The sequence below is a fragment of the Dermacentor albipictus genome, chromosome 4 (genome assembly GCF_038994185.2).
Source record: "Dermacentor albipictus isolate Rhodes 1998 colony chromosome 4, USDA_Dalb.pri_finalv2, whole genome shotgun sequence".
NCBI lineage: Eukaryota > Metazoa > Arthropoda > Arachnida > Ixodida > Ixodidae > Dermacentor > Dermacentor albipictus.
Window position 1 is genome coordinate 160,585,637 of NC_091824.1, and position 26,319 is coordinate 160,611,955.

General features: G+C 45.7%; 1 protein-coding gene across 15 annotated transcripts in view; it reads right to left on the bottom strand.

Moving 5' to 3' along the window:
- Positions 1-2,424: 2,424 nt before the first annotated feature.
- LOC135899990 (neprilysin-1-like) overlaps positions 2,425-26,319 on the bottom strand; it is a 702,442-nt gene continuing 678,547 nt past the window's right edge. For 7 of the 15 annotated variants that reach the window (XM_065429411.2, XM_065429420.1, XM_070537755.1 and 4 more), the window contains 2 exons: positions 7,799-7,906; positions 2,425-4,668 (listed from right to left, as the gene is read on the bottom strand). In XM_065429411.2, coding sequence (XP_065285483.1) covers positions 2,596-4,668; positions 7,799-7,906 — 2,181 coding nt within the window. In that variant the 3' untranslated portion in view covers positions 2,425-2,595. Of the gene's footprint in view, positions 4,669-7,798; positions 7,959-14,305; positions 14,640-26,319 lie in introns of those variants that run through there. The other 8 variants (XM_065429416.1, XM_065429417.2, XM_065429418.1 and 5 more) reach the window with 3 other exon arrangements.

Genomic DNA, 26,319 nt, shown 5'->3' on the forward strand with positions numbered 1-26,319 from the left:
GACCTCGAGTGTACCGGAATCTTGGAAGAATGCTAACATAATCCTAATTCATAAGAAAGGGGACGCCAAAGACTTGAAAAATTATAGACCGATCAGCTTATTGTCCGTTGCCTACAAACTATTTACTAAGGTAATCGCAAATAGAATCAGGAACACCTTAGACTTCTGTCATGCAAAGGACCAGGCAGGATTCTTTAAAGGCTACTCAACAATAGATCATATTCACACTATCAGTCAGGTGATGGAGAAATGTGCGGAATATAACCAAGCCTTATGTATAGTTTTAATTGATTACGAGAAAGCGTTTGATTCTGTCGAAACCTCAGCAGTCATGGAGGCATTGCGGAATCAGGGTGTAGACGAGACGTATGTAAAAATGCTGAAGGATATCTATAGCGGCTCCACAGCCACCGTAGTCCTCCATAAAGAAAGCAACAAAATCCCAATAAAGAAAGGCGTCAGGAAGGGAGATACGATCTCTCCAATGCTATTCACAGCCTGTTTACAGGAGGTATTCAGAGACCTGGATTGGAAAGAATTGGGGATAAAAGTTAATGGAGAATACCTCAGTAACTTGCGATTCGCTGATGATATTGCCTTGCTTAGTTACTCAGGAGACCAATTGCAATGCATGCTCACTGACCTGGAAAGGCAAATCAGAAGAGTGGGTCTAAAAATTAGCCTGCAGAAAACTAAAGTAGTGTTTAACAGTCTCGAAAGAGAACAGCAATTTACAATAGGTAGCGAGGCACCGGAAGTGGTAAGGGAATACACCTACTTAGAGCAGGTAGTGACGGCGGATCCGGATCATGAGACGGAAATAATCAGAAGGATAAGAATGGGCTGGGGTGCGTTTGGCAGGCATTCTCAGATCATGAACAGCAGGTTGCCGCTGTCCCTCAAAAGGAAAGTGTATAACAGCTGTGTGTTACCAGTACTGACATATGGGGAAGAAACCTGGAGGCTTACGAAAAGGGTTATGCTGAAATTGAGGACGACGCAACGAGCTATGGAAAGAAGAATGATGGGTGTAACATTAAGGGATAAGAAAAGAGCAGATTGGGTGAGGCAACAAACGCGAGTTAATGACATCTTAGTTGAAATCAAGAAAAAGAAATGGGCATGGGCCGGACATGTAATGAGGAGGGAAGATAACCGATGGTCACTGAGGGTTACGGACTGGATTCCAAGGGTAGGGAAGCGTAGCAGGGGGCGGCAGAAAGTTTGGAGGGCGGATGAGATTAAGAAGTTTGCAGGGAGGGCATGGCCACAACTAGTACATGACTGGGGTTGTTGGAGAAGTATGGGAGAGGCCTTTCCCCTGCAGTGGGCGTAACCAGGCTGATGATGATGAGCCCTAACAACTCTTATAGGTCGGTATCACCTTTATCGCATTCGATCCGATCCTTATCAACACTTATTTGTCGTTGCCAGCCTTATAGGTCATGATCCGACCCTTATAAACACTGATCAGTCCTTATCAACCTTATCGGAGTTGATCCTATCCTTATCAACCCCTATTGGTGCTTATTAACCTTATCAGAATAGCTCCAACCATTCTAAACCCTTATCGCTCTTTAACACTTTATTCATCCGTGTGGAACGATTATCCACCGCGATGAGACCCATATAACTCCTCATCCCTCGTTATCAACTCATTCCCTATCCCTATCTGTATTCCTAATTCCTATCTGTATATGTTGCGCGACGTGAAGCACACAAGCCACGAGACATCGGTGGCATTTTGGTTGGCGAAGGAACGCCCCAACCGAAGGCGCATCCCGCAACCACCAAAACTCATCGGGGATGTGGCTTGCTTGGCATTAAACTTTCATGAAATCAGAATTTTCCCGATGTCTACAAAGCTCCAAGTCTGCTCTACACTTGGCCCTAGAGATGGCTTTTATTCCCCCATCACTAAATATTAAAACAAAGCCTGACAGGAGCTGTTCTCCCTTGACATTTGTTTTGTGCCACCGGTACAACACAGTCATGTGGTTCAGATATATTCACCTGCAGCGAGCGCCTAGTGGGCGAGACACTCGGCCTCTGAGCATGAACTCAGCGATTTTCCTTTCGAATTATTTCCTTTATGCAATATTTGCTCCATAAAGATTCGTCCTAAGTGACGGACGGTCAGATTTCCTAGTTGGGTAGCCACAGAAATCCTCACGTGTTTCTAGAAGAATCAAAATGTATTTGAAGACACCCGTTAGATTGCCTATCAACGAGCACACTTTTGACGTCGGCAATTTATAAACGCTCTTCAAAAATATTCGTGAAGCATTAACAGCTTAATTTCAGCACTTAGGACAACAAGACTTCGATATACGCACTAAAGAATGCAATCACTGGAAAACTCTCACCTCTTAAATCAAAGCGCCCTGCATGGGCGAAATCACATACTATTCAAGCAGTACCGAAAACGGGACACCGCAGAATGTTTTTATTAACAAAAAATCCTAGCGTAAAGAAAATTGCACGTCTCTGCAATGGTGAACAGCATCGTGTTTCACCAATGGTCATGAAATAGTATTTGTTAGTATACATAAAAATGGGCAGAGATTAACGGAAGAAAATAAGTATCGAGGGAAATCAAGAAGAAAAGAAAGTGCATTTTTCCGCGGCTCTCATTGGTGAGCCTTGAGAACAGCGGAAGGCTTCGCCGAACTGATCGAAGTGCTTCAGTGGTACATTGCACTCTGCTTTTCCCATCGTGTCACCTTTTTTGGAGCACAATGCGTAGCAGTAAGTTAGGAAGAACAACATGTCATCATCGTATCTCTCCAGTCCCGAAATCCTGAGGTCTGTGCGCTTGCCTTCTAGGTCCCACAGTTTTGAGAGCACCCTCTTATACGCAGCGTAAGATGCTTCGATTGCGGGTATCACCGGAAAAACACCCATTGTCGCGGGTGCTCCTTCGCCTAAGTCGCAGGTGGCACGACTTCTGTATTCGGCCGAGTGCTGCATGCCCCACCAAGTGACAGTATCACCGTGGTTGTCCACATGAACACCCTGCGGGTCGAAGCTTTTCGCGATTTCTCGCGCAACACGAGTTGCCGCACCAGCGTAGTTGATCATGTAAGGCCCTCCTTTGTAGAACATCGGAGGTTCGAGCGCAACAGTGCCTGCACTGATATCATTCAGCAAGTAAGAGTAGGAATATGGTTCGTAAAGAAAAGTCCGCCTCTTTTTGTACACATCACGGAAGTGCTCATGGCTGTGAAGTTTCTGGTAAATCCTAGAAGCCTGCAGCCAGCTCCCAAAGAAACCCGAATCATTCATTAACGGGAAGTGCTGGTAAAGAAGAAGGCGCTTTGCAGGATCAAAAAATTGCTCAGCTGGTAATAAATTCAGATTCATCGAAGTTATCTTTTGTTCGGCTGTATGCTTGCTCAGCACGTCTATCCACGAGCTGTTTTTCATCAGCGTTATGAACTCGCTCTTAACGCTGAGCAGGAAGCTCGATATCTCGTGGCGGGCTTCTTTCGTCGGGTAGCGCTGATTCAAATGCTCAGCAGATAAGCTAATCCCTAAGCGTAAATTTACGTATTCCAGACAGGCGTACTTACACTTCTTTTCTACGTCACTTTCGAACATCAATTTCGGTTTCCCAACGACAGCCCACAGGTGCGACTGTATGAACATCCAGGCAATGCCAGTTAGAAGCTCCACGTGAGTGTGCTTCTTAAACAATTTCTCAACATCTGACAGTATATCAGCGTCTTCTAGTAGTACCGAGTCATGGGAAGACCACTTGTAGCCCATGTCTTCAGAGTGAAGTTCGAGATATTGTAACCAAATTCCCGGTTTGAATGACTGTGTCTCGAGATCAATCTTGTCCATAATGAACCACTTTGGCCCTGTGTGTGCTTTGTGGAGTCTAGCTTCAATGAATGAATTTTCTAACAACTGCAGGAGTGTGCAATTTGCATTAGTCATATTAGCACTGAGGTAATTCAAGTGCGCCTTGACAATGTCCTTGTACTGCTCTGCGCTCATAGACTTCTCGAAGCGATCAACCCAAGCGGCGCTACTGTACACCCTCCGAAAAACCAAGATGCCGCCGATGGCACTCGTGCGTGCGGCTTCCATACTGAATATAAAGTTGATGTCCCACTTAAAGGCCAGTTCAACCATCACGTCTAAAGGATGCGAGTCCGTAGGCTGAGGGTTTTCCATAGGCCATGTCAGAAACAAGTTTGCCATGATCTCTTCGAGCGCAACAATGTTGGCTGCGATGTCGCTTGGCTCTGGATTCAAACATTTCTGGTAGAGACGGCTGGGTTTCCCAACATTCCATAGATCAGTGCTTACCTCCTCGATCTCTTCTTGTGTTGCCTTTTCGTTCATGACGTCTTGAACTGATTTGTGGGGAGAAGAGCTCTGCCAACGGCCACAGGTGAATGCGTAAAAGTCGTGGCAGGGATTCACGCTGGTGTCTATCGACGCGAGAAGTCTCTCGGCGTGATCGAGGCAGGGCTTTGACTTGCACTGTACGTATGGCATCAGGTGCTTTCTGAAGAACAGCAAGTAGACGGAGGCACAAGTCACCACCACGGCCACTAACACGGCGGCTGCTATCCACAGCCGCACTGTACTGTGCTTCGGTTCTGCCTGGACCAGCTGCCAGTCATGCTCGACTCCAGCCGTAGTGCTCCCTTGGAGCTAAAAGGGAAAATCAAAGAGAATGAGACAGCATATTCGCTTGGTCAATAGCAAAGTATTGGCGCATTTTGACGCAGTTAATTCGGTAATGGTATATATAGGCTCGATACTTTACCAGATAAATTTGACAAATAACTGAAAGTCATGACGTTTTTTCGGTGAATTAATTCGGTGAATTATGGCACAATTCAGGTCGAGAAGCACACTCAGTAAACACAATCGTCCTAGCTAATCTCATAAAAAAATGTTTGAAATAGCCGCAAAGAAATACTGAACTTCAGCATACTCGGAAAATTATGTGCGCGGATGGCAGTGAGAACCGCCGTAAAGGTGGGCCTTCAGAGCGCACAAAACAGAGTATTCTGTGAATCAGCGGTACACGTACCAATGTTATTACACAGTAGCAGAGTGTAAAATGATTAGAAAAATTTGATAAAGATTGAACACTTTCACTCCTTGAAATTTTTGCGTAAATATCTTGACTTTCTTTGCATCCTGAAAGCGTCAGTTTCACACTATACACCGCACATGCCGCAAGAAACCACATTTATTATGAAACGAAATTACGTATTTTTGATGTGCTGTATAATGTCGCACTTAAATAACCATACTGCACACATCAATATCGTTGCTTGGTTAGTACAATGAACCTCATTCATTTAGAACCTTCGGCAGTAGATTATGGGTAGTAGACGAAGTGAGATTTCAAAGGAATAGCAGTAGGTAATGATCGGTAGAGAAATTCTACTGCTTGGCTCGAGGTTTCGTTTTCTGTGGTGAGCCATGGCAGTCCAGAGAGATTCCGAGATTCGGATTTTGTAAAAAGGAGATAAAGAATAAAGGGCGATAAGATCTTTGAGAGAAACGAGGTGATCACAAAAGTTTAGGCTGGGGGGCTCTACAGGAACAGTGAAAATACCAAAACAGAGGCATGCAATCAAAATGCGATCAGCACGATAACCACAATTTTCGGAACTAGAATGGTCACATTGCTATTTGCACGTTGCGAATGCCCTGGAAGACCAGCACGGAACGGAACTACAACGGCTTCTCGTAAAACCGAAAGTTGGCATACTCATCCTTCCCGAGCACTCCACACTTCATATTACAGGGGTGACATAAAACGCTAACGAGTGAAGAAGGGTGTGGATGGCGTGAATGCACGGGAGTGAGTGCCGGTGAGCTTCAGTGGGCGTGAGTATCAACAGTAGTGAGCGCGCGTTAGCGTAAATACGAACGAAAGTCAGTGTCAGTAACGGGGAGTGGACGTCAGCGTGAACGTGAGTGACTCGCTCTCCAAACGCGCGTTTGGAGAGCGAGTGCGGGTAAGTGGGAATGGAAGTCGCTATGAACAGCGAGTGAATGTTGGTGAGTATGCGCGGGAGCGGTAAGAACGTGAATGATTACCACGGGCGATTGTTAGTGCACATGAGCGTAAGTGAGTACACAGTCAGAAAAAAAAAACAATAATTATTGGTGAATGGGTGTGGTTCAGCCAGGTAGCGAGCACTTGCTTTGACCAGTCACTGGCAGTCGACGCAGCGTTTCCTCCGTACACAAACCTGCCGTTTTGTCACGCACAAGGGATGAGACAAAACTACCATCACTGAAGAAACTACCAGACAAACGTTCTCATGCATTGGTGGATTTGTTTGCGTGAATTTCTGCTTAGATCGCCTCATCGCATGAGCTTTCATGAGCGAGAGAGATTGAGCCAAAGTTTGCGAATTAATCTTGCGCTTCATGCGTACGTCTTCAAGACCTCAGACACGTTCACCTGTTTGTGGGTGTCTTTATGGGGGCGAGGGATAGACATTGCACCCTAAGCGACCGCTCCCTGTCAGTAGCGGGAACCAGCCATGAGGGCCCTGCTTCTGAGTATACTCTGGCCACTGGAAGTGTCATGGCTACCTTATACTGAACATCGGCTATGTCTTTTTAAATGACTTTAAGACACGCACTGCGATGTGTGCCAACCTAGGCTGTCTCAAGCCACCTCCATACAAGCTACCGACATAGATCCATGCCGGTGGCTACGCCTTCATTTTTTTATATGGAGAGCAAATATTAAGAATCCCCTCGAGAAAACGCTACAAATTAAGTACCGAGGTGCGTTAAGTGCGCTAAAGGAAAATTAAACTTTGCAACACTGCTAAACTCCTGGAAAGGCGGCGAACAAGAAATTACTGCGCGTCTCGTCTGCAACAAACAAGCTGAGCGCCACCATATCAGGCCACGACGTTGTTACCCTTTCATCCTTCCTGCCATAATTCTGTGGGACACCTAGCCGTAAACCATTTTTGCGTTGAAACTGACACTGCACCGAGATATTGCTACAAGTCAAATAACTTCCTCTGGTTAAATTTAATAAACAGCGCAGCATTACAGTGCTCGCTCAACTATAGCTGGAGCTTTGGTATCTGGGTACTTCGGCAATTCAAACTTTGCCCTTCTCTCTTAGAAGCTACACGAAAGGTAATTTTTCGCATTTTAGCATCATGTCGAGCGCATCTTGTTTAAATGGATGGGGAGCTGGTCCATGCCGCGCAAATCAATTCGAAACAGTTCTGGAGTTGTTCTGGGACCACTTTTACTATTTCCCTGATCTGATGTGCGTGTGTGTGTGCGTTTGCGTGTGATATGTTTGCGTCTTTTCTTTTGTATGTCCCATCTACCGCAAAAAACAATGTTTAGCTACTGACGAAGTTCCCAATCTTATGACATCCAGTAGCTCACGATTAGCCGTGAGCAACCGATTTCCGTGACGTGTCTCATGTACACGCGTCTTGCTCAGGCTGTACCACGCACTGATTCTTGGGAGCCCCTGAAGATACAACACAGGTGCGCGCCGCAGGGACCATTCTTGCATAGCCTTACTCAGCGGCAGGCAAGACTTCTAAGTTATGGCGAGCTGCTGAACAGGTGTGCGCGCGTGATGCTTTTACCACTCCGTGTACCGCCCGCTGCGCTAGATACGTAGCACCAGGCGCCACGGGTTAAATTCACGGGAGTCGCAAACTTCCTTTTCTGCATGCAACCCTACAGTAACAGTCACCGAACGGGGAGAGAGTTAATTTCGTTGAATAAAGAATAGAGAAGCAGCCAAAGCATTCTTGCCCAAAATACTCACGATTTTTATAGTTTGTTTGTTCACCTCGTTGTCATATGTGGATTTCAGCTTCAAGTGATGCATGGATGGTGTTCGAGTGCGAAGGGGCTTGCCCGCTTTCTCGATCGTCTGCACCACAAGAAGCCCATGCAGACACGATTATATCTGTGTTTAGAGTTCTCTGCATTTACTATACGGCAGACACTTTGCATACTTTGCACACAAAAGAAACAATGAAGGAATAAAAAGAAAGCGCACATCAACATCTCACTGATTTCTAAAGAACGTAGTGAGCGCAAAATCGTTGTAGCGCTCTGAGCTTCCACGTTTCTCATAACCCATACGTTTTGTTGAAACCTTGAAATCTGTCCAAAGAAATGGTCATGCGTTCTGCTGAACATCGGTCAACATGATGTCGACAATATCTGCCTTTGGAAGCTGTGCGACGGGGTAGCAACTCAATTTTTATTTTATTTATAAAATACTGCCAATCTGAATGCCAGTCTTCACGTAGGAGTAGGCGATGCATTGAAAAAAAACTATACAGAAAATTTAGGTGAATAAAAGGAAGAATGGGAAATGTAGAGCTAACAAAATGCAATCGCACAAGGATCAGTCATCTAGAACGAAAAACCCGAATGTGATATAGAGTAAAAAAAGTAACAAAAGTAATGTAATACTACAGCAACAGCAAATACCGCTTAAATAGACAATAGTGACAAAACAGATATAGATGCTGCACAGAAACACAATCTCTAATTCCCAACAAAACAACTGTGTCAGATTATGAGAGAGAAAATCGGAGGCAAACATAACCTAAAACGAGGATAATGCCAAGTACAGAATATAGAACAAGTGCACGATAGGATGTCCGGTCACAAAACTGACGGCAAATCCAGTTACTAATGTAGTAGTCACTGTTCGTGCAGAACCAAAGAAGACACAATATAAAACAGAAAAAGAAAAAGTGTCACTAAGCTTGTACAAGCAACGCCCGAGTGAACGAATTCCGACCAGTGCTTTCTAGAACTTCCAGTGGCAGGTTGTTCCAGTCATTACTAGTACTAAGGGAAAATGAATGTATGCATGCATTAGTAGGACAAAGGTTTGCAGCTGCTTTTCTACGGTAGGACGATCGTGCTTCGCGGTGGTTGATAGGTTTGATGTACTTACTTTTGCCTATTCCTAACTTACCATGATACGTATACGAGAGAAAATAACCTCATTCTTTCGCCATACATTCTGGGCCCTAAGCTTTCCAAGTTTGCACTTCGCAAGGGATCTGATGGGGATATGTAGAGCTGGTAGGCGCCAGATAAAAATCTTAGACTTTTTGTATTGATTCAATTTTAATTATGTTCATTTGTGTGTGCTGGTCCGAAACAGCTGACGCATATTCCAGTATTCGTATTAGATACGTTTTATACGCAAGGAGTTTAATTTCGTGGGTTGTTTTAGCTAGCGCCTTCCTAAACTGCCCAAGTTTCCTCACAGCCTATTTTTCAATATATGCTACGTGTTCGTTCCATCCTAAAGCAGATGTGATGACTAGGCCTAGAACGTATGTGGTGAAACAAAGGACAAGCAGTGATTTCCTGTAGTGTATAATTTTGTATCAGTATTTTAGGAGGTGTTTCTTAGGAGTTACAGTCATCGCTAGAGTTTTTTCCGGGTTAGTGGTCTTTTCCATGTGCAATACCGAATCTGAATTTTAGATTCAGAGTTGTTCAAGACGACTTGGTCACTGTGAACGTTAACTACCTGATAAATTACACAGTGGTCGGCGAACAGCTGTATCTTCACCGGGATGTCATGGAATATGTTGTTAATAAAGACCACAAATCAAAAGCGGCCCGAGCATCTGCCGGACTGAACCGGTGCAGATGGCGAATTGTAGCCATGAACTGTAACGCAATGATGCCTGCAGTTTAAATACACTTCGTTCCATGCAAGTAAACAATCGTTTTTAAGAATTGGTTTTAGTTTGATAAGCAGCTAACGGTGTGAAACGCGACCAAGCGCCCTTTCAAAGTACAAGAATGAGATTTCAGTTAGGCTGTGTTTGTTTGAACCAATGGCAAGGTCATGAATCATTTCAAGTTGTTGTGTAGTTGTCGATAGGCCGCGTCGAAAGCCACGCTGTCGATATCAGTAGGCAGACGACTGTTTATCTTGACATTAGGCAGGTAGTCCGTTTCGGCTATAATCCAACTGTTTCCTGTGGACGACAAGCGGAATGGTCCCAGAAGGTCAATGACCACGAGAGATCGAACAGTATTCTGGGTAGTGCAGTGTATTGAAGCAATCCTGCAGGTTTCATAGGCGATGATTTGCCGCGTTGATAGTTGCGGTAATTCTTGACGCAGCGCTGCATAATATTTAACAGTTGTGGCTAGTAGTCAAGCTGGCGCACTCGGCTGAGAGTCCGCGACAACCCTAGCCTTCCCATGTCGGCTCATTGTGGCGTACGAAAAGGATGTCGTTGCTGAGATCCGTGGTACACCGAGAAGATGCGCTCTGACAATACCAAGTGAAATTTTTTTGGACAGAAGGCCTCTTTTAAGACAGAATGACATCAGCCCGCGAGAAATGTTTCCAGGAAGGGAGTCTGGTTGGTTGGTTGGTTTTAGATGTTCACGTAGACGCTACTACTTCCGATTTCGGCACCTACGATGCGCCAAACTCACAGTCCATCCCACAGCTTATCGTCGAGTTCACTGTGTCTCATCCCTTTGTTGTACTACAGTCTACTAGATAGTTACTCGCGGGTATTTTCGCACCGAGGGACACGAGCAGCACATTATTTTCACATTTATCTCTACAATAATCACACAGTTTCCGAGGGTCGAACAAACATCATCTTCATGTTCAGTCGTGCGAGTGCGTCGACAGAGCGCGCATCGGCTAAGCGATAAATGCGGCACTCCAGACTCGCGTTGAAAGGATTCCTAACGTAACGAGTTTCAACCATGATGACGACATACCTCGCCGGTGTGCAATTCCAAACGCAAGCGACCTATTACCTGTTCGTCAAATGGTGGCGCTCGGGCCTTGAGTCCACAGACGCCGATCAGATCACGCCGTTGTCCTCAGATCAGATCAGCGAGTGCGTTCGTCGCGGTACCCAGCGGCGGGCGCATTATCTACACTATAGGCTGCAGACGCAGCTACATGCAACTGTAGTGGCTAAATGTGTGCCCGACAGGGATAGATTAAGCGTTCGTGCTCATGCGCGAGAGTCTGGCCATGCCATGTGGTGCAGACCAGCGTTTTCATGCACCAGCTTGACCAACGATACAGTAGACCCGTTATTTTGACTCCCGTTAATTGGATCGCAACCGAAGGTACCGATCAGGTCGCGGTGGGTGCCGATGTATTTCTATGGGCCCACTCTTTCGTTATTTCGATTTCAGAATTGGTCCTCGCCGGATAATTTCCAATTGACTTTGACGCAGCACAATGATGTAACGCTGTGGAATATGCGCAAAGTATTACGGTGAGCATACCAAGGCGAAAACAGGAAACAGGAAGCATACCAAGAATAAAGGAATCAGTCACAGTACAAGCACTTAAACGCATAATAAGCATACTGGCAGTTTTCAGAGCTGTTTTCGATGATCCTGTGGTAATTTGAGCCTCCTTTGCCTCCTTTGAACCAGGCCATTAACGGGGTCTAGTGCGCTTTGCTTAATTATGCACACGCGCACGCACCGTGCACCGAGAAGTGGAAGAAAACCATCTGTGTGTTTGGTAATCTGGCGAAGAGGAAAGCCATCAAAAGAGTGGCGCTTTATCTAAAAAACTGAAGGTCTGCTACTAACTTATTAGGTGTCTCGGTGCTTGCACTGTGAGCAAAAAAAGGGCACGTGCTTATGTAAATTAAGAAGCACGTGCTATGTGGCACCTTTCCCCTCTTGATATGCTTCGCCGCATAATAGCACTTTACTGCAGCAAAGCTCACTTTAAATACACTATTATGAAGTAAATGAAAGGCGTATTTCAGTTTTCTTTTCTGCCCTTTGCTTAATTCGACCCACCAGTTATTTCGACCATTTTCGTCAGTCCCGTCAGGAACCGAATTAACGGCCGTCCATGGTAGTAGCCGCACCCAAATTGTGCTCTTTGCGCAATAGCTCAATACGAAGCAAAATCCGCCAATGTGTTTAGGCAGGAGCCGACAGCAGTGAGCGCATGCTAGCAAGTGTCCCTCTGGCCTGACCTTAAGTTTCGCGTGGTTCCAGGTTATTTGAGCGTTCAAAAACAATAGAAATAGTGAACTTAATTGAATTAAATTGAATAAGCAGTGTGGCAAAATTTTCATTCCTACGAAGGCGGGCGCGCTCGAGCGCTAGCAGACTATATTCGGCTATAGTGCGATAGTTGTACTTCCGGCATTACGTAATTCCTACCGAAATTCTCTACGCAGATTCTGGGTTAATTCAGCCTGTGCGTTAAGCTGCGTCATTAAATATTCAAAGTAACAGTAGGAAGAAGCCCACTGATCCAAACATGCTTCTTGATTGATGCCATTGAGTAACATTGACTGATAGCAGCTGCGTGTGCGAATCTTCTATATGACGAAATATAGCATCCCGAAACGAGGAGAAAAAGGCGCCTGCTGAAGAGAGAGTGAGAAAAAGATGACTTCACGCTTCACTTTCGAGCTCCACGTGCTGCGCACGACTGCAAATTTTGGCTTAGATGTTCGCAGCAGCATAGGCGCCCATTGACTGTGTTTTTTCACCATTTCCGTGGGGTGACTCAAGACCCCTGTGAACATTTCTTTCTCCCTTAAAACATCTATAGCTACCTTCTACAGTTACTTATGACTGTAACGAATTCATCTCGCTCAATCTGTTCTGTGAATTTCCTACCAATGCTCTAAACGTCTTTTGCTTAACTCGATTGCTGGCCTGTTAATGCGTCCATCCTATTTGAATGCGAACGGTACAGGAAGGTGAATGTAACCTACGGGTCTCGCTGGATAAATACTTTCGCATTCTTTTAGGCTATCTCTTGGTGATCTCTAGGTATTAGGGATTCTCTGGCTGATCAATGAGGCACCACTTGGTGCTAACATCATCGCAAAGCACGTAGGTGCCTCAATTCTACTGTCCCCGACAACGTGGTGAGATGCTACGACCACGGTAACAACACATCACTTTCAGCTTCAGTCAAAGTTCTACCCAGATCACATTATATGTTTTCGAAACAACGTACTAAGCGCGATTTAATAAATAAAGCCAACAAGAGTGCCTCAAGCATGGATGACAATGAAGTGTCTATGCTTTTATACAGTGTTCTTGTGGCTTCGACACTGTAGGCGTTCAGTCGGGGCGATAGGGACTCTTGTGTCCGTACTGCACACCTTAGCCATTCTTTGCAATAGGGACTAATAGTGCGCGTCAGTGACATTTATTAGATGTGTGTGACTTGCAGTGAAACTAGGTCACAGAAATCAAAGCCCTGTGGCGAAGTTTCACCGTCATCGCAAATAGGTGTTCACGTAAGAAGCAAGCTTATTCCCGCGCCGTTAAAGCGTATCACTTGAGAATGATGTCCCACCTTTGCTACGTGCCACCTCATGAAACTGGTTTTCCATAAAGGAACTTGCTCGGCAGCCACACAAACCGTTTCCTTCGTCTGCCGAGTTTAGCTGCCGAGCTTGAACAGGTGTAATGGGTTGGATGCGGTGCACTACTCCACTGCTAGCTGGGGATAGATAGGAGTTTCCCCAGAAACAACGTCACAAACCCTGGCTTCATCCACATGGTAAACTCTCTCTTTATTATAATCCTACAGTGAATTTCAAACGAAGGCAAACGCTGAAGAGCACGGCAACTGATTAGATAGTTTGAGGAGATTAGCAAGTTCGCAGGCATAAGCTAACGTACGATGGTGCGAATTCAATATTATTCTAAGAGGTCTTCATCCCCAAAACTTTGATCTGCATCTATTGAATATCACTGCTCAAAAAGACGACGATACCGAGCGTATGTACCCTAAGGAACAACCGCTTACTGTGCAAAGTGTAGTGTGTATGACGCGTGTAGCAGCGTGGGAACGGGTGCCTTCATGTTAATTTACTGCGCCGAGCGGGTCATGGGTAAATCTGCCAAGCGTTACAATCATTAAACAAATAAAACGAACAGTTTCATGAGTGGATGTGCTTCAATGTTGTAATCATACATGGCCCAGCACAGTACGAAGGACAGCACCAAAGGAAAGCAACACAGTGTTTTGTGTTCATTGCTTTTTTTTTCACTTTGTGCTGCAAAGTGAGCATAATAATAGCACACAGCCTATATGTTGATGAAATAGGATTTCGACAGAAAGCAGATGGAGACAGGAGCTGGCAGTTACTATACGCTGCCAACACTGCAGCGACTAAGCTGGCGCTCTCTGTGTCGTGTGACTTGTTTTTTGTTGCCTGCGCAATTAGTTTCTGCGGAAATCATATTGCAACATGCCTCAAAATATAAACGCTAACGTCTGTCGAACATTATTTGCCAAGATAACTTTACTCACCTTCGCGGCAATCTCGCGCACTGCTTCGGCCTGTTGCGGGGTCTTCACTATCTTGGCCGTCTTGTCATGAGAGGTGGACTTCTTGGAAGTCACTGGGCCGAATGCTGAGTCCGGCTTCACACTGCTGGGTCTGGATGAACGAGACATGTCTGGCTGGTCAAGGTGGTGTTTCTGCAGCGTGGCGAAGTCCTCGCTCACTCTGGAAGAGGGAACCGCAATGAGGAGGACGCGTCGTGCGGGAATGGAGATTCCTTGGTCGCCCTGGTCGATCCGCGTCCCTTCTTCTTTTTGTTTGCACGAGAGCGCGCGGGCGACGGTGTCATGCTATTCTTCGTTTTCGTGGCGCATGCCCGCTGCCGTAGTGACGATGATAGCTCGTGCCAAAACAAGCGGTTTTTCTTTTTACTTCCAGAGAAAACATTTTCAAAAAGCGAAACACACTGCGCTCTGGCTTGTCTTCCAATCACAGTTTTACAAATGCATTCCTGCTTCGTTTTCGTTAATTCCAAGTTAGCCCACTTTGGAGGCTTTACGGCGTTTTCCTATTGTAGCGTTGAAACCTGTAGCTTATACGATTCTACCAAGTTGTGAAAAACACAGGCGCAGATCTTCTCCGGTGCGTCTGTCATGGAACATAAACATATGTATCCTAATAGCCACGCATTATAAGGAAACAAGCCTGCCTACTCCGCCACCGGTTAGTGGACTGAAACTTGCTGGCCCCACTTTAAAGTGGAGGCTACAGCAGCTTTTACTGTCTGCCTATTCCGTATATTCTTTACCGTCTTGTGAGCTGTCAATTGTCATCGGAATAAAACAACTTCGTAATCAGAAACAACAGAAAAAAGGGCTTTCAATTACAAAAGTAATCGTTCAAATACAACCTCAACGTCTATCCCAAAATAAGTTGCTCGTGTCCCTTGCCTTCTTGCATACCTAACCAGCCATGCATTCTACGTGTTTTGAATAGCTGCAAAAACTTTGCTGCTGTTTTTTTTTTCTACTGACGTTCCTTCATATTATTTGAGCGGCTACTATTTCACCACTAAAGCGGCATTTATATTGTGTCCGTTTTGTTCTGTGTAATACTGATGGGAACGTATCGCGTGATTTAAATATGGGGCCTCGATGTCTGCCATTGAAGAAGCAACACATTTTTGTGTGGTTTGTGGTGTAATGATGGGAAATGGTACTCACTTGCAAAGCTTAAAAAAGATATTGTTTACTTGAGCCGCCCTTCACAATTCGAACCTCACAACTTCGTACGTTACCTTACCTTAATTTTTTTTCACATGTTTGCATAACGTAACAAGAAAAAGACACGTTGATTTTTCGGATTGTTCGTGCGGAACAATAGTAAGCGAAATTGTAATTCAGCGCTTCCCTGGAAGTCTTTTAACTAGTTCGTAGTTGCTACGCCCTCCCTTTAGATTTCCTTCTTCAACAATGACTTAGCAGCACGGCATTTCACCCTTTTGCAAATGGCTTAACTTAACACGCAGTACATTAAATAGAAGTGCTATTGTCACCTGCGCGAAAAGCAACCCATTACAGAACTGAGAGGTTAAAGGAAGCAAAGTTATGCATCCATGAATGCGACAGTGCGACGACATTGGTTGCGGTCTTACTACAATTATCAGTATTTGTCTTATCTCGATGCACATTTCCAATATTGCAACTTTTGCTGCATAGTAAGCTTCAAAAATATGGACCTAAAGCTCATTTGCACCCGACTTAAGTTGCTTAAGCATTCAGGATGAATACGACCTTGCTTTGTAGTATACTTTGTTTTAAGGCGCAATGATCTGCGAGAATGACTCCAAAGAACGGCCTATTTATGGAAATGATTTCGTACAACTAAAATATGGGCTTGCAGACTTGAATTGCATCGAGATAATTACCATTAAATGGTCGTCCCATGAGATTCTGCCGGATTTAACTGTTTTCCAGAGCACAGTAAAGCGAAGATTTGTGGATGAAAGCGGAGAACTGAGATTAGGGAGCTATTAGGAGAAGGTATGGTTGCTGCTTTTCACAACTGGCTTTCGTAATCTCTGAATTCACTAGAAACAGTGTACTGGACAGGCGATCCCCTGGAGGCAATAAGAGTGGAAATGTAGATGCTTAAATTTCGCAACTTCTCTGAACGAGATTACTGAACACTATGAATGTTGCCATTGAAATTTATATCTCGCCTTCATTCGTAGCGAGATGGTCAATTCGGTGCGACCTTGCATAATCTAAGCTACTATTCTGCAGCAGAAATTTTCGGTTGCGGTATGCTGTCGCTTGGTAACCTCGTTTCAAAAATTAGTCTTTCTGCGGCGTGAATGGCATAGGAGAATAGAACACTTTTATACTTTTTGACAAATATGACAATTTAATGTAAAATTATTTTATCACTCACTTCGAAAATCTACGCAATACATGTGTCAAAGTTAGGCTGAAAAGTTCCTTCGGAAACAGCTTTCCGTTTTTGAGCAGGAGAAACAGCAAACGTGTGTTTTAGCAAAGTTACTTATGCCGGAAGTTTAACGAACAATAGTTTGTATGAAAGATGAAGTCATTATAGACGTACCTAACAGTATGCGCGCTCTCGTAGCTTGAAATGCAACATCCTTACTTTGTACTCTACGTTTGTTCTGCCAACCATCCGTTGCTATCGTTTGGCGGGGGCGACCACCTCATCAAACAACTCAACGCAGCAGCTTTTTTGTGGCTGCTCCTTTATTTAACGGAGAGAAATAAAGCTATAAATAGAAGTCATGGCACAACCAGTAGTTGGAAAAAGGGCGGTCATTGCCTAGCCGTGCTGGACGTGGGTAAATGCATCTCGGTATAAACGTTGCATCATGAAACGTAAAAAAATGTCGAGCTACATCCTATGAAATTGTTACACTGAAATTGATATCGTCAATGCAACTAAGGAAAAAGTCAAGACGCAATGAGGAAGAAACATGTAAAGCAGTGTAGTGCAATACAGACTGAGGCCACTATAACGTAAAGTTATTCTACACTGTTGCTATTACGTACATTTTTGCAACCAGTCCTCTTCAATTGGTTAAAAAGTTTTAGGACCGACCCCATTTCGCATGTCAGTCCCGCAACGCTTGCGAAAACCACTAAAACTCCCAATCAGATATGACGTGTACACACTGATTATGCGTGATCAGACAGAAAAAAAACAAAGAAGAAACATTTCTTTACGATTTTACACCTTTCTCTACGTTAGCCTTCCACAATTAGTCACAAGATCTTTTCGGGCAGCACCCACTTCACCTGTCTGTCAGCTGACGCCAGGAAACCGCGTGAATCCACCACGTATAAGTAACGTGTACGCATTAAAGATGCATAATATGCGGAACAAAGCTGTTTGTTTTTTGTGGAACAGTCGGGGACTGTCCCATTCCAAAATGAATACAGGATGTCTACTCATCGATCGCTCTGGTACTGGCTAATCGAAAATACCTGGGAGAAAGGGCATATTTCTGTATAATAAACAATTTTCCCAGGCAATAATACGTTGTCGAACCCTTTCAGCAGGTAGGTATGCAAATTCGCCGACCAACTCTTGTCCACTGTGCTGGCCGCATTTGTTCCGTTGCACGCCGTCGCAATTTCCGACCAGCCACCGCAAGCTAAGCAAGAGGAAGCTGGCCAATGACTGACGCCGGTACCACCTTCCCAAGCAGGTTGTGTACTTTCCCTGCGCTAGCTCGGTCAACGCCTCCCAGATAGGGGGCCTACACAGTCGGCTTTATGATGGCATGCTACTTGGACCGACATTTCCACTGTCAAGCCCTGCGTGACTAAAGCGGTGACGACAAAATCCCTGTGGCTTATTCGGGAGCATCACCGTTAGATTCTATGGCAGTCGGGCAAGAAAGTATAACGTCATGGATATCAGTGCACAGGCCTTGTGTTATCTAGGAGGTGTTGGCTCGGTCCAGCCAAACCCCTACCACTCCTACCTGCTCCTCGACTCTCGTCAGCCAATTATAATGATAACATGTTGGTGTAGGCAATGCTATTTGCTTTGAAAGCAAACGATAGTAACCCCTTATAAAGGAAAGGAGCGTTTGATTGGTCGGTTCAAACAACGCTGCGGGTCACCGCCTGATCTTTGGGTCGGCGGTTATGTATATTACATGTCAGGAGATTGGAATAAAACCGATGAGAATAGTTTTTCGTTATAGGGGCCTGGGAGTGTGTAAACGAAGGACATGCCACTGGGTTTCCACCTAGTAACTGGTGATATATATAGCTAGCTCAAAAAGGGAAATAAGAAGAGCTATAAAAAACCCTGTGCTAACAGTACCTACACGCGGAAGCACAGAAGTAAGTACATAGTGATTTACACGGTTGGAACATATTGTAATAAAAAGGTTTAGGGCATGTTCATTATTTGCATATTGTTTAATTGAGAAGGCGAAAAAATCATTATTAAGGGCAAGAAGGCGTCGATTACACCTTGGTCACGTCTTTTCATCGACGAGTTTCAACACTAAAACAAGCAGAAAAAAGGAACCCAACGAAGACACGTTAACTAAGAAATTCGCAATGAATTTCTTTAAACTTTGCCGATAATCATAGCTCGCATGAAAATAATTACAGTATCATAAATATCGTTTCATTAAGAAAGGCAACAACATACAATTTCAGCCTATATGCTGCTGTGCATGGTGCTGTCAGTGCTCAATAATAGTATATCGAGATGATACGCGACCTAAGTGCACCGAGTCTCGCCTTTCAAGAAAAGTTAGCGTAACAGCGCTTAATCAAAGTTTTGATGTGGCCTGACATCTCACAGGCAATATTTAAATGCCTGGCATAAAGGAATCCGGGTTCTCTGACAGGTTTCGTGAATCAGGGCTGTTCAAACTTGCGCAGGAATGATGGGAGCCTTAGCTGCTGAGTGCCATATCACAACAAGCTCCATGAGCTATTTTCGCTGGTGATCACCGTGCTGTAAGTATGTATAAAGAAGCTAGCGCTTTGAAATTAAAGCTGAGATTTCGTACTCTAGTATTCTGTAAAATCATAAAGTAACTAGGACCGCCAACTATGCCAGGCTAATCTCAACTGTTGCAACACCACCCACCCCATCATTTTGTTAGTATACGACCAGGGAAGCATTCGCAAAAAGCATTTGCAATTGCGAATACTTTGTTTGGACAATCGTCATTAATTCACTGGCATGTTTTGCAATCATAGCTGATTATACAGGTCACGTGAAGGTCTTGAATTTCACACTGAAGAGTTAACATGGTGCGCCAACGTGTCTCGTGTATAGCTCTAATGAAAAACAAAAAGAAAAAGAAACAACAAAAGATTGGTACGGAACCCATGTGCCGGTACAGAGCTTGGTAATCCATGCATCAGTGTTCTTTAATAAAGAGTTTTCGTCTCCTAATTATTCATTCTATACAACAAAGATACGCTTGCGCAATGAACATGCATGACACACACAAACACACACGCGCGCGCACGCACACACACACACACACACGCACACACACACACGCACACGCACGCACGCACACACACACACGCACGCGCACACGCACACACACACACACAAACACACACGCCCACGCACACACACACACGCACACGCATACGTACACACGCACACACGCACACACACACACACATGCACAATGTCGTGTTCTGTCGTCTCGTGCAGCCTTTCGATATGCTCACCGGTATGGATCGGCACAGGCTCGGTCAAAGAAATTACTAGGGGCATACATGTGCGTGGCGCTTTTGAACGAGTTCAAGAGTGAACACGTGCCTTGTTAGGTGTTCCAGAAAACAAAAGACGTTCCACCCATGACTCTGTAATTAGCGTGTTTCTGAGTCGGGACATTTCAGATGTTAACAAGTTCTTTTTTCTTGCATACCTTTAACTTAACGTGATAACACCCTAAGCGTTTCTGATGTTAACTAATTTTGCCGACATTTCTGGGTGCGCTCGTGCTTTGGAGAATTACTGTGATGGTATTTCGGCTGATACTAATTAGGGTAACTGAGAGTTTTCTGCACTAACGAGCCCCAGTGATCAGCCTATTTGATTAGATATCCCAGACAAACGTGTTGATCGTTAGTGTGAAATGACTTTGCAAGGCTTATCAATGAAAAAATTAACTAGGGACGTTTCTTTTTTTAACCTGACATAGCAGAGCCGCCGTCTCTACGATGTTCGCTCACCAACTGAAAGGGCTTCATGCTCTTGCACGATTTCATTGACTTTAGTGATTACTGATGTGTGTATGTCCTACAGAGGCCGTAAAAAAATTAAACTTGTATAACAGACATGGGTCTCACGTGTTCAGCATAACCAATCAAGCCGTACAGCCCTCATTCTGGTTAAATAGTGTATTCGCCGAGAATTGCCACGAGATCGTAATCAAAAGCAACCTGATACAAACGCCATAAATGTACCAAGTGAGGTGACATTCCATAGTCCATGATATAGACGTCGACATTTTGCCAATTAAGGACGAAATGTAATAGCTATAAAAGCCAACATTTTCCGCATGCACGGCAGCATGCCATGGCATAATGGTTTCTGCCTTTTGTGTTTGGTATATTTAAGGAGTGAGCACCCTCTTGTATGTAAAAGATAAAGATCTTGGGCTGGTTTGGTGCGATTTACTGAGGAGTTGTCAAATGTAAACACGAAAAAAAAATAAAAGGAGCTGATCAGGACATCTGTTATATGTAAATATAAACAGTTGTAAATGTGCGACGTCAAGCCACTAAAATAGCAGATTGATAAGAATAGTAAGCAAATAAATATTAACACGCGAACTTCTTTTTCTTTTACGGGTGAGCGCTTTTCACAGCCTAAGAAATGTTATTGCTCAGCGCGGGATGCACCCGCAGGTATCGGAACTTTCTCGAACGTTATTGATGGTTCTGTTGTCACCGAAGCTTGTGTAGTCTGATTGTATGTGCGGCGCGAATCATTTAGAACTTTTTGGGAAACCCGCGGGCACTATACTGATTGTTGTGGAACTTTCGATGACTCGTGCATATAAGCCGACGCGCTTGACCAGCAGATAAGATTTCGACGATCGCCGACAGTGTTGAGTGTAACTTGCACTTGTGGGTACAAGCTCGCCCGCTAAAAAGTTAGTTTTGTCATTCAAAGTGTATTATTCGTTGTCACCACTGCGTGACAATATACGTTTTAGTATTTAAAGAGTATGTTCATAAATATCTGTAATTGCCATATAGATGCGCCCTGCACGTACGAGCAAAACGAAAAAAAGTTGGGTGAGTCTGTACCGTAAAATATTGTCGGATTGTAGCGCGAAGTGACATACACACGGAGACTAGAAGAGGACAGGACAAGCGCTCGTCCTGTCTTCTTCTAGTCTCTGTGTGTGTAAAGTGGCGCTACAATCCAAGAATACGTACCAGCAAACGCATAAAGATAGAAGAAATCTACATCATTAGAATATTTCTTGGCCAGTCTCACTTCTGATGCGCTAGTATTGTTAAAGTACTACAAGCACTTTCCCGGGGGTATCTATTTATCTATAGTGGCAACGCACGCCGGCATATGCATACACGAATTGGTGTCATCATCCTAAACAACGAAAATGAATAAACAAAGAAAATAAAGCTACCTCCATTCCATCCGGTGAAAGTGGATGCACGGCGAAGCTGGTGCGGACGTTAGGTAAGTGCCGCCACGTCAACTGAGGCTAGACGACGTCACTCGAGCAGCACCAGCACAAGCGACGCCCGCGTCGCGCGAACACACGTGTGCGGAAGTGCAGCACACATCCTCATTCTTCAAGGCCGTCCGCCAAGCGCAAGTGCCTTATTGAGCTAAGTAAACGTTTAAAAGTAAATTGCGTTAGCAATTGCGTGAAGTATGGCCTACGTACAAGTGGCAGACATGATAGCTTGAGACTGTAATTCGAATATACGGGGCAGCATAAATATGTGCGCGCAAACTCAAGCACAAACGCTTTTTCCAGCTGCTGTTCTTTAGGTGAGCATGCCACGAAATATCCCAACTATCTAAAGGCTAACAGCTTCGCTGTAGAAATGCCACTCGCACCCTTAGTTGTGCGAATGCGGAAAACAGCATGATAACGCAGCATTTGTGATCAAAAGTGTAATTTTGTGGGTTCGTGAAGAACTGACTCATGAACATATATGGAGAGCCACTCATCAGTTTACATTCTTTGAAAAGCAAGAGAGTCAGCTGGCACTCTCGTTACACCACTGACAAATTTACTTATTGGCAACCACCCGTCTGCTTAAGGGGATGTATGCCCAGTGCGATGTTTAGTCTGAGAGGAACGCAGTGCATTATACGGACACAAAGCATGAATGGAGTTTTTAGTACTCCGACGTCGCAATCGAATGACACAAGTGTATCTAAAGAAGACAAGTCCACTTGTCAAAACGTTGGCTCCCACTTTTACCTTGTTCTCGTTTTGCCCATCGACAAGTATATATTGAAACGTGCCATGTATTCTGGAGGTGCCGAGCAGTGCAGACGTATCCACTTCGGCTCCCGCGTTCTTAAATATTTTTGGGCGTCTTTCCAAGAAGAAGCTTGGATATATATACCTCACCGAAACCGCCAAGTTTCAAGGAATCCACCGATGCCAGAGTTTTATCGGTGGGTGGACTTTTCGCCATATTCTGAGGCTTTCGCTCTACGATCACGCCGACGAGGGAGCTAGCCCTAACGGGCACAGCCTGCTCTCGGCGCGGCGGTGCAGGCAGGCCTGCCTGTAGAGGCAGTCCCACGCTCGCGTTTTCCCGTCTCTGTGCGCGACTGAAGCGACGACACGTGCGTTCATCGAAAGCGACGCAATGCCCGAAGTCGTAACTGTGGAAGGCATGGACGTAACCCAATCAGATCTCAACGGTGCGGGGTGGATCACTGCCCTCAGCAACCGTAAAAAGCAGGAGACGAAGAGGCCGCCATTACGAGATGGCCAACGTGGTACCGTGAACAAGACGGCTGGCTACCGCACTGCCAAGGGACCGGCTAAAAGTCTGTTGTCGCAAGTAACGGCAGCTTCGCGACTTCCGAAGCTCCCGAAGGAACAGATCAAGGTTATCGTGCGCCCCAAGGGAGGCCTCGACGTATCAAAAGCCGACGTAGTACTGCTCGCTCAAGCCCTGGCCATGGCGGCGGCCCTGCCTGAACATCAAACGAAGGAAGACACCGTGTGCCCAAACAAGGTACAGAATATTTTAATCATCGCCACTCCGCACGCCTCTAATGCGAGGGCCTATGCGAGACTAAGTAAAATCCATACCAAGTATGGCGCCTACGAAGTCTCGGCGTACGTCGCCGCCCCCGAAGATACGTGCAAAGGCGTAATAAGGCACATCGACCCCTGTCACGATGAAGCCACGCTCAGAAACATGATTGTGAATGAAAGAAATCCCACGGCACTAGAAGCCAGACGAATCAAGGACTCGCACGTAGTCGTGATTTTATTCAGAGGCATGCGCGTGCCCAACCACGTGATCTGCGGCACAGCCTTGTTGCCATGTTCTTTATACCGACGCCAAGTCGACGTTTGCCATGCTTGCGGCCACGTAGGCCACCGTGCCGACGTTTGCATCAGCAGCGAGGAAGAGAGAGGTAAATGTCGCGGTTGCGGAAAAGCAAAATCGGACAACGAAGAAGAACATCAATGCACCCCCAAGTGCGAGGCGTGCGGTGGGCCCCACGTCACCGGAGACCGAACGTGCAAAAAGCGCTATCAAATCCCGTACATCGTACGATGCCGACGCCGAAGACGCCGACAAAGAGCAAGGAAGGCACAACTGGACGAAGAATCTGACGTCACCGAGGTAATTGGCGACATCTCGTCGGTTGCACCAGCTGCGCGGAGCGGTTCCATCCTAGGTACCCGATCTCTATCCGGAGGGCGCTCACGCTCGAGAAGGAGAGAACCCAAACCGAGGCAAGGCTCCTCCAGATCGAGATCCCGGTCTCGCTCCCAGTCCGTCAAGCGGGCCACTTGGGCTGACAAGGTCAAGGGAGCGACACAGCCGTCTGGGAAGAAGAATGCATCAAGCAAAGGAACGACAGGTGAGGCACAGCCAGAGCATAGGATCGATCCCCGTATCCAAGCGCTCGAAGCAGAAAATAGGGAACTTAGACGCGAGCTCGCAGAGCTTAGGGAATCTCTTAACAGCATGAAAGGAAAACTTATAAACCGGCATGAGGTTAGCAACAGTAACCCAGGCCCGTTAGCCGGGCAGTCGAAACGCAAGGCGCCCAACCCGGAACCTTTTAGCGACACAGAGGAGGAAGAAGAAGGTGACATAACCGAGGTCAACGAGTCCCCGTCCGCCACCTCGGCTTCCCCCGTCAAAACCGAGGGTAAACTGGAAAAGACCCTGAGTAGGATTATGGAAATGCTCTCCGCCATAGAGTCGAGAGTAACGCTATTAGAAAGACCTAGGGCTCAACCCAAAAGTAGACATACAACACCTACTGAACCGCTCCCGACTGGATCAAATCCCGACGGGGGCGCCATAGGCTTCTAAAATTTCATAGTAAACAGGATGGCTATCACAAATAACAATACCGTTAAAATTTGGCAGTGGAACTGCGCTAGCTTCCAGAGGCGCAAGGCTCCGTTAGGTCAGCTCGTCAGATCGGTGACAGACAAGCCACAAGTCATTTTACTGCAGGAGACGCTCGCGGAAAGGGAGATTACTCTGTCGGGGTATCGTGCAGTAGCGTACAAAGGCGAAACGGGGAGAGGCATCGCCGCCTTAGTTAAAAAGAGCGTTTCTTTTGTGGAGCACACCGTTCCAAAATATCGTAGCGGACTAGAAGCACAACTGATCGAGCTCGTGCCCAGTAGATCGAGCAACGCGAATGTCTTTATTCTTAACGTCTACAGTTCGCCTGCAGATAAGAACAGGGACTTTAATGCACTATTCCATTCCGCAATCAGGGCAGCCAGAGACGCGCCCCTCTTAATTGCGGGGGACTTCAACGCTCCGAACACGGAATGGGGATACGGGTTTAACAGCAAGAAGGGCACAAACTTAGCCGGATGTGCAGCCGATTTTAACCTCACGCTTGTTACAGATCCTAGGTTTCCCACTAGAAGGGGTAATTCGGTCAGTCGAGACACAACGCCCGACCTCACATTCTTCCGAAATATCGAGGGCACGTGGGATAATCTCCAAGAGGACTTGGGTAGTGACCACTACGTTCTCGATATCGCGGTGCGGGTCAAACCCAAACCTCCGGTCAAATACGAATACGTCGATTGGGATCTTTTCCGAAAAATTCGAGCTGAAACCGCCCCCTCAAGCGAATCCTACAAAGAACTAATTACCAATCTTAAACAGGCCGTCAAAAACGCGACCAAAGAAATTAGCACAGAACTGGAGGTCCCCAAAATGGACTCGCGGCTAGCGCATCTCCTGGAGGCTAAACACGCTCTTAGAGAGAGGTGGAAAACACAGAAATTAAATCGCCGACTGCGAGCAAAACTAACATCACTAAACAAGGAAATAGAGTGCTATTCCAAGCAACTGGCCCTGCAACAGTGGGACGAAACGTGCAACGAAACGGACAGTCGCATGAGAAGAGGTAGTAAGTGGAATCTGCTTAAAAGCCTCCTAAACGATAAACAGTCCCGAAATGCGCTAAATCTCGCCGTCGATAGGGTCATACATAAACAGGTCACCTCGGGCCTGACAAACGATGCAATTGTCGACGACCTTGCGCGAACTTACCTACCCGTCAAGGAAGGAGATTCGCAAGGCGTAAGCGTGAGAGCGGCTTACACGGGGCTAGACAGGCCAGAATTAGACGAACCTTTCACGATTTCAGAAATCAGAGACGTACTCTTCAACCTAAATGGAAGATCGGCCCCGGGGCCAGACGGGGTCACCAACAAGCTCCTCCGGAACCTGGACGACAAGGCCATCGAAATCCTAACGGCAGAGATAAACGAGGTGTGGAGCTCGGGGCAGGTACCGTCGGAATGGCGCGCCGC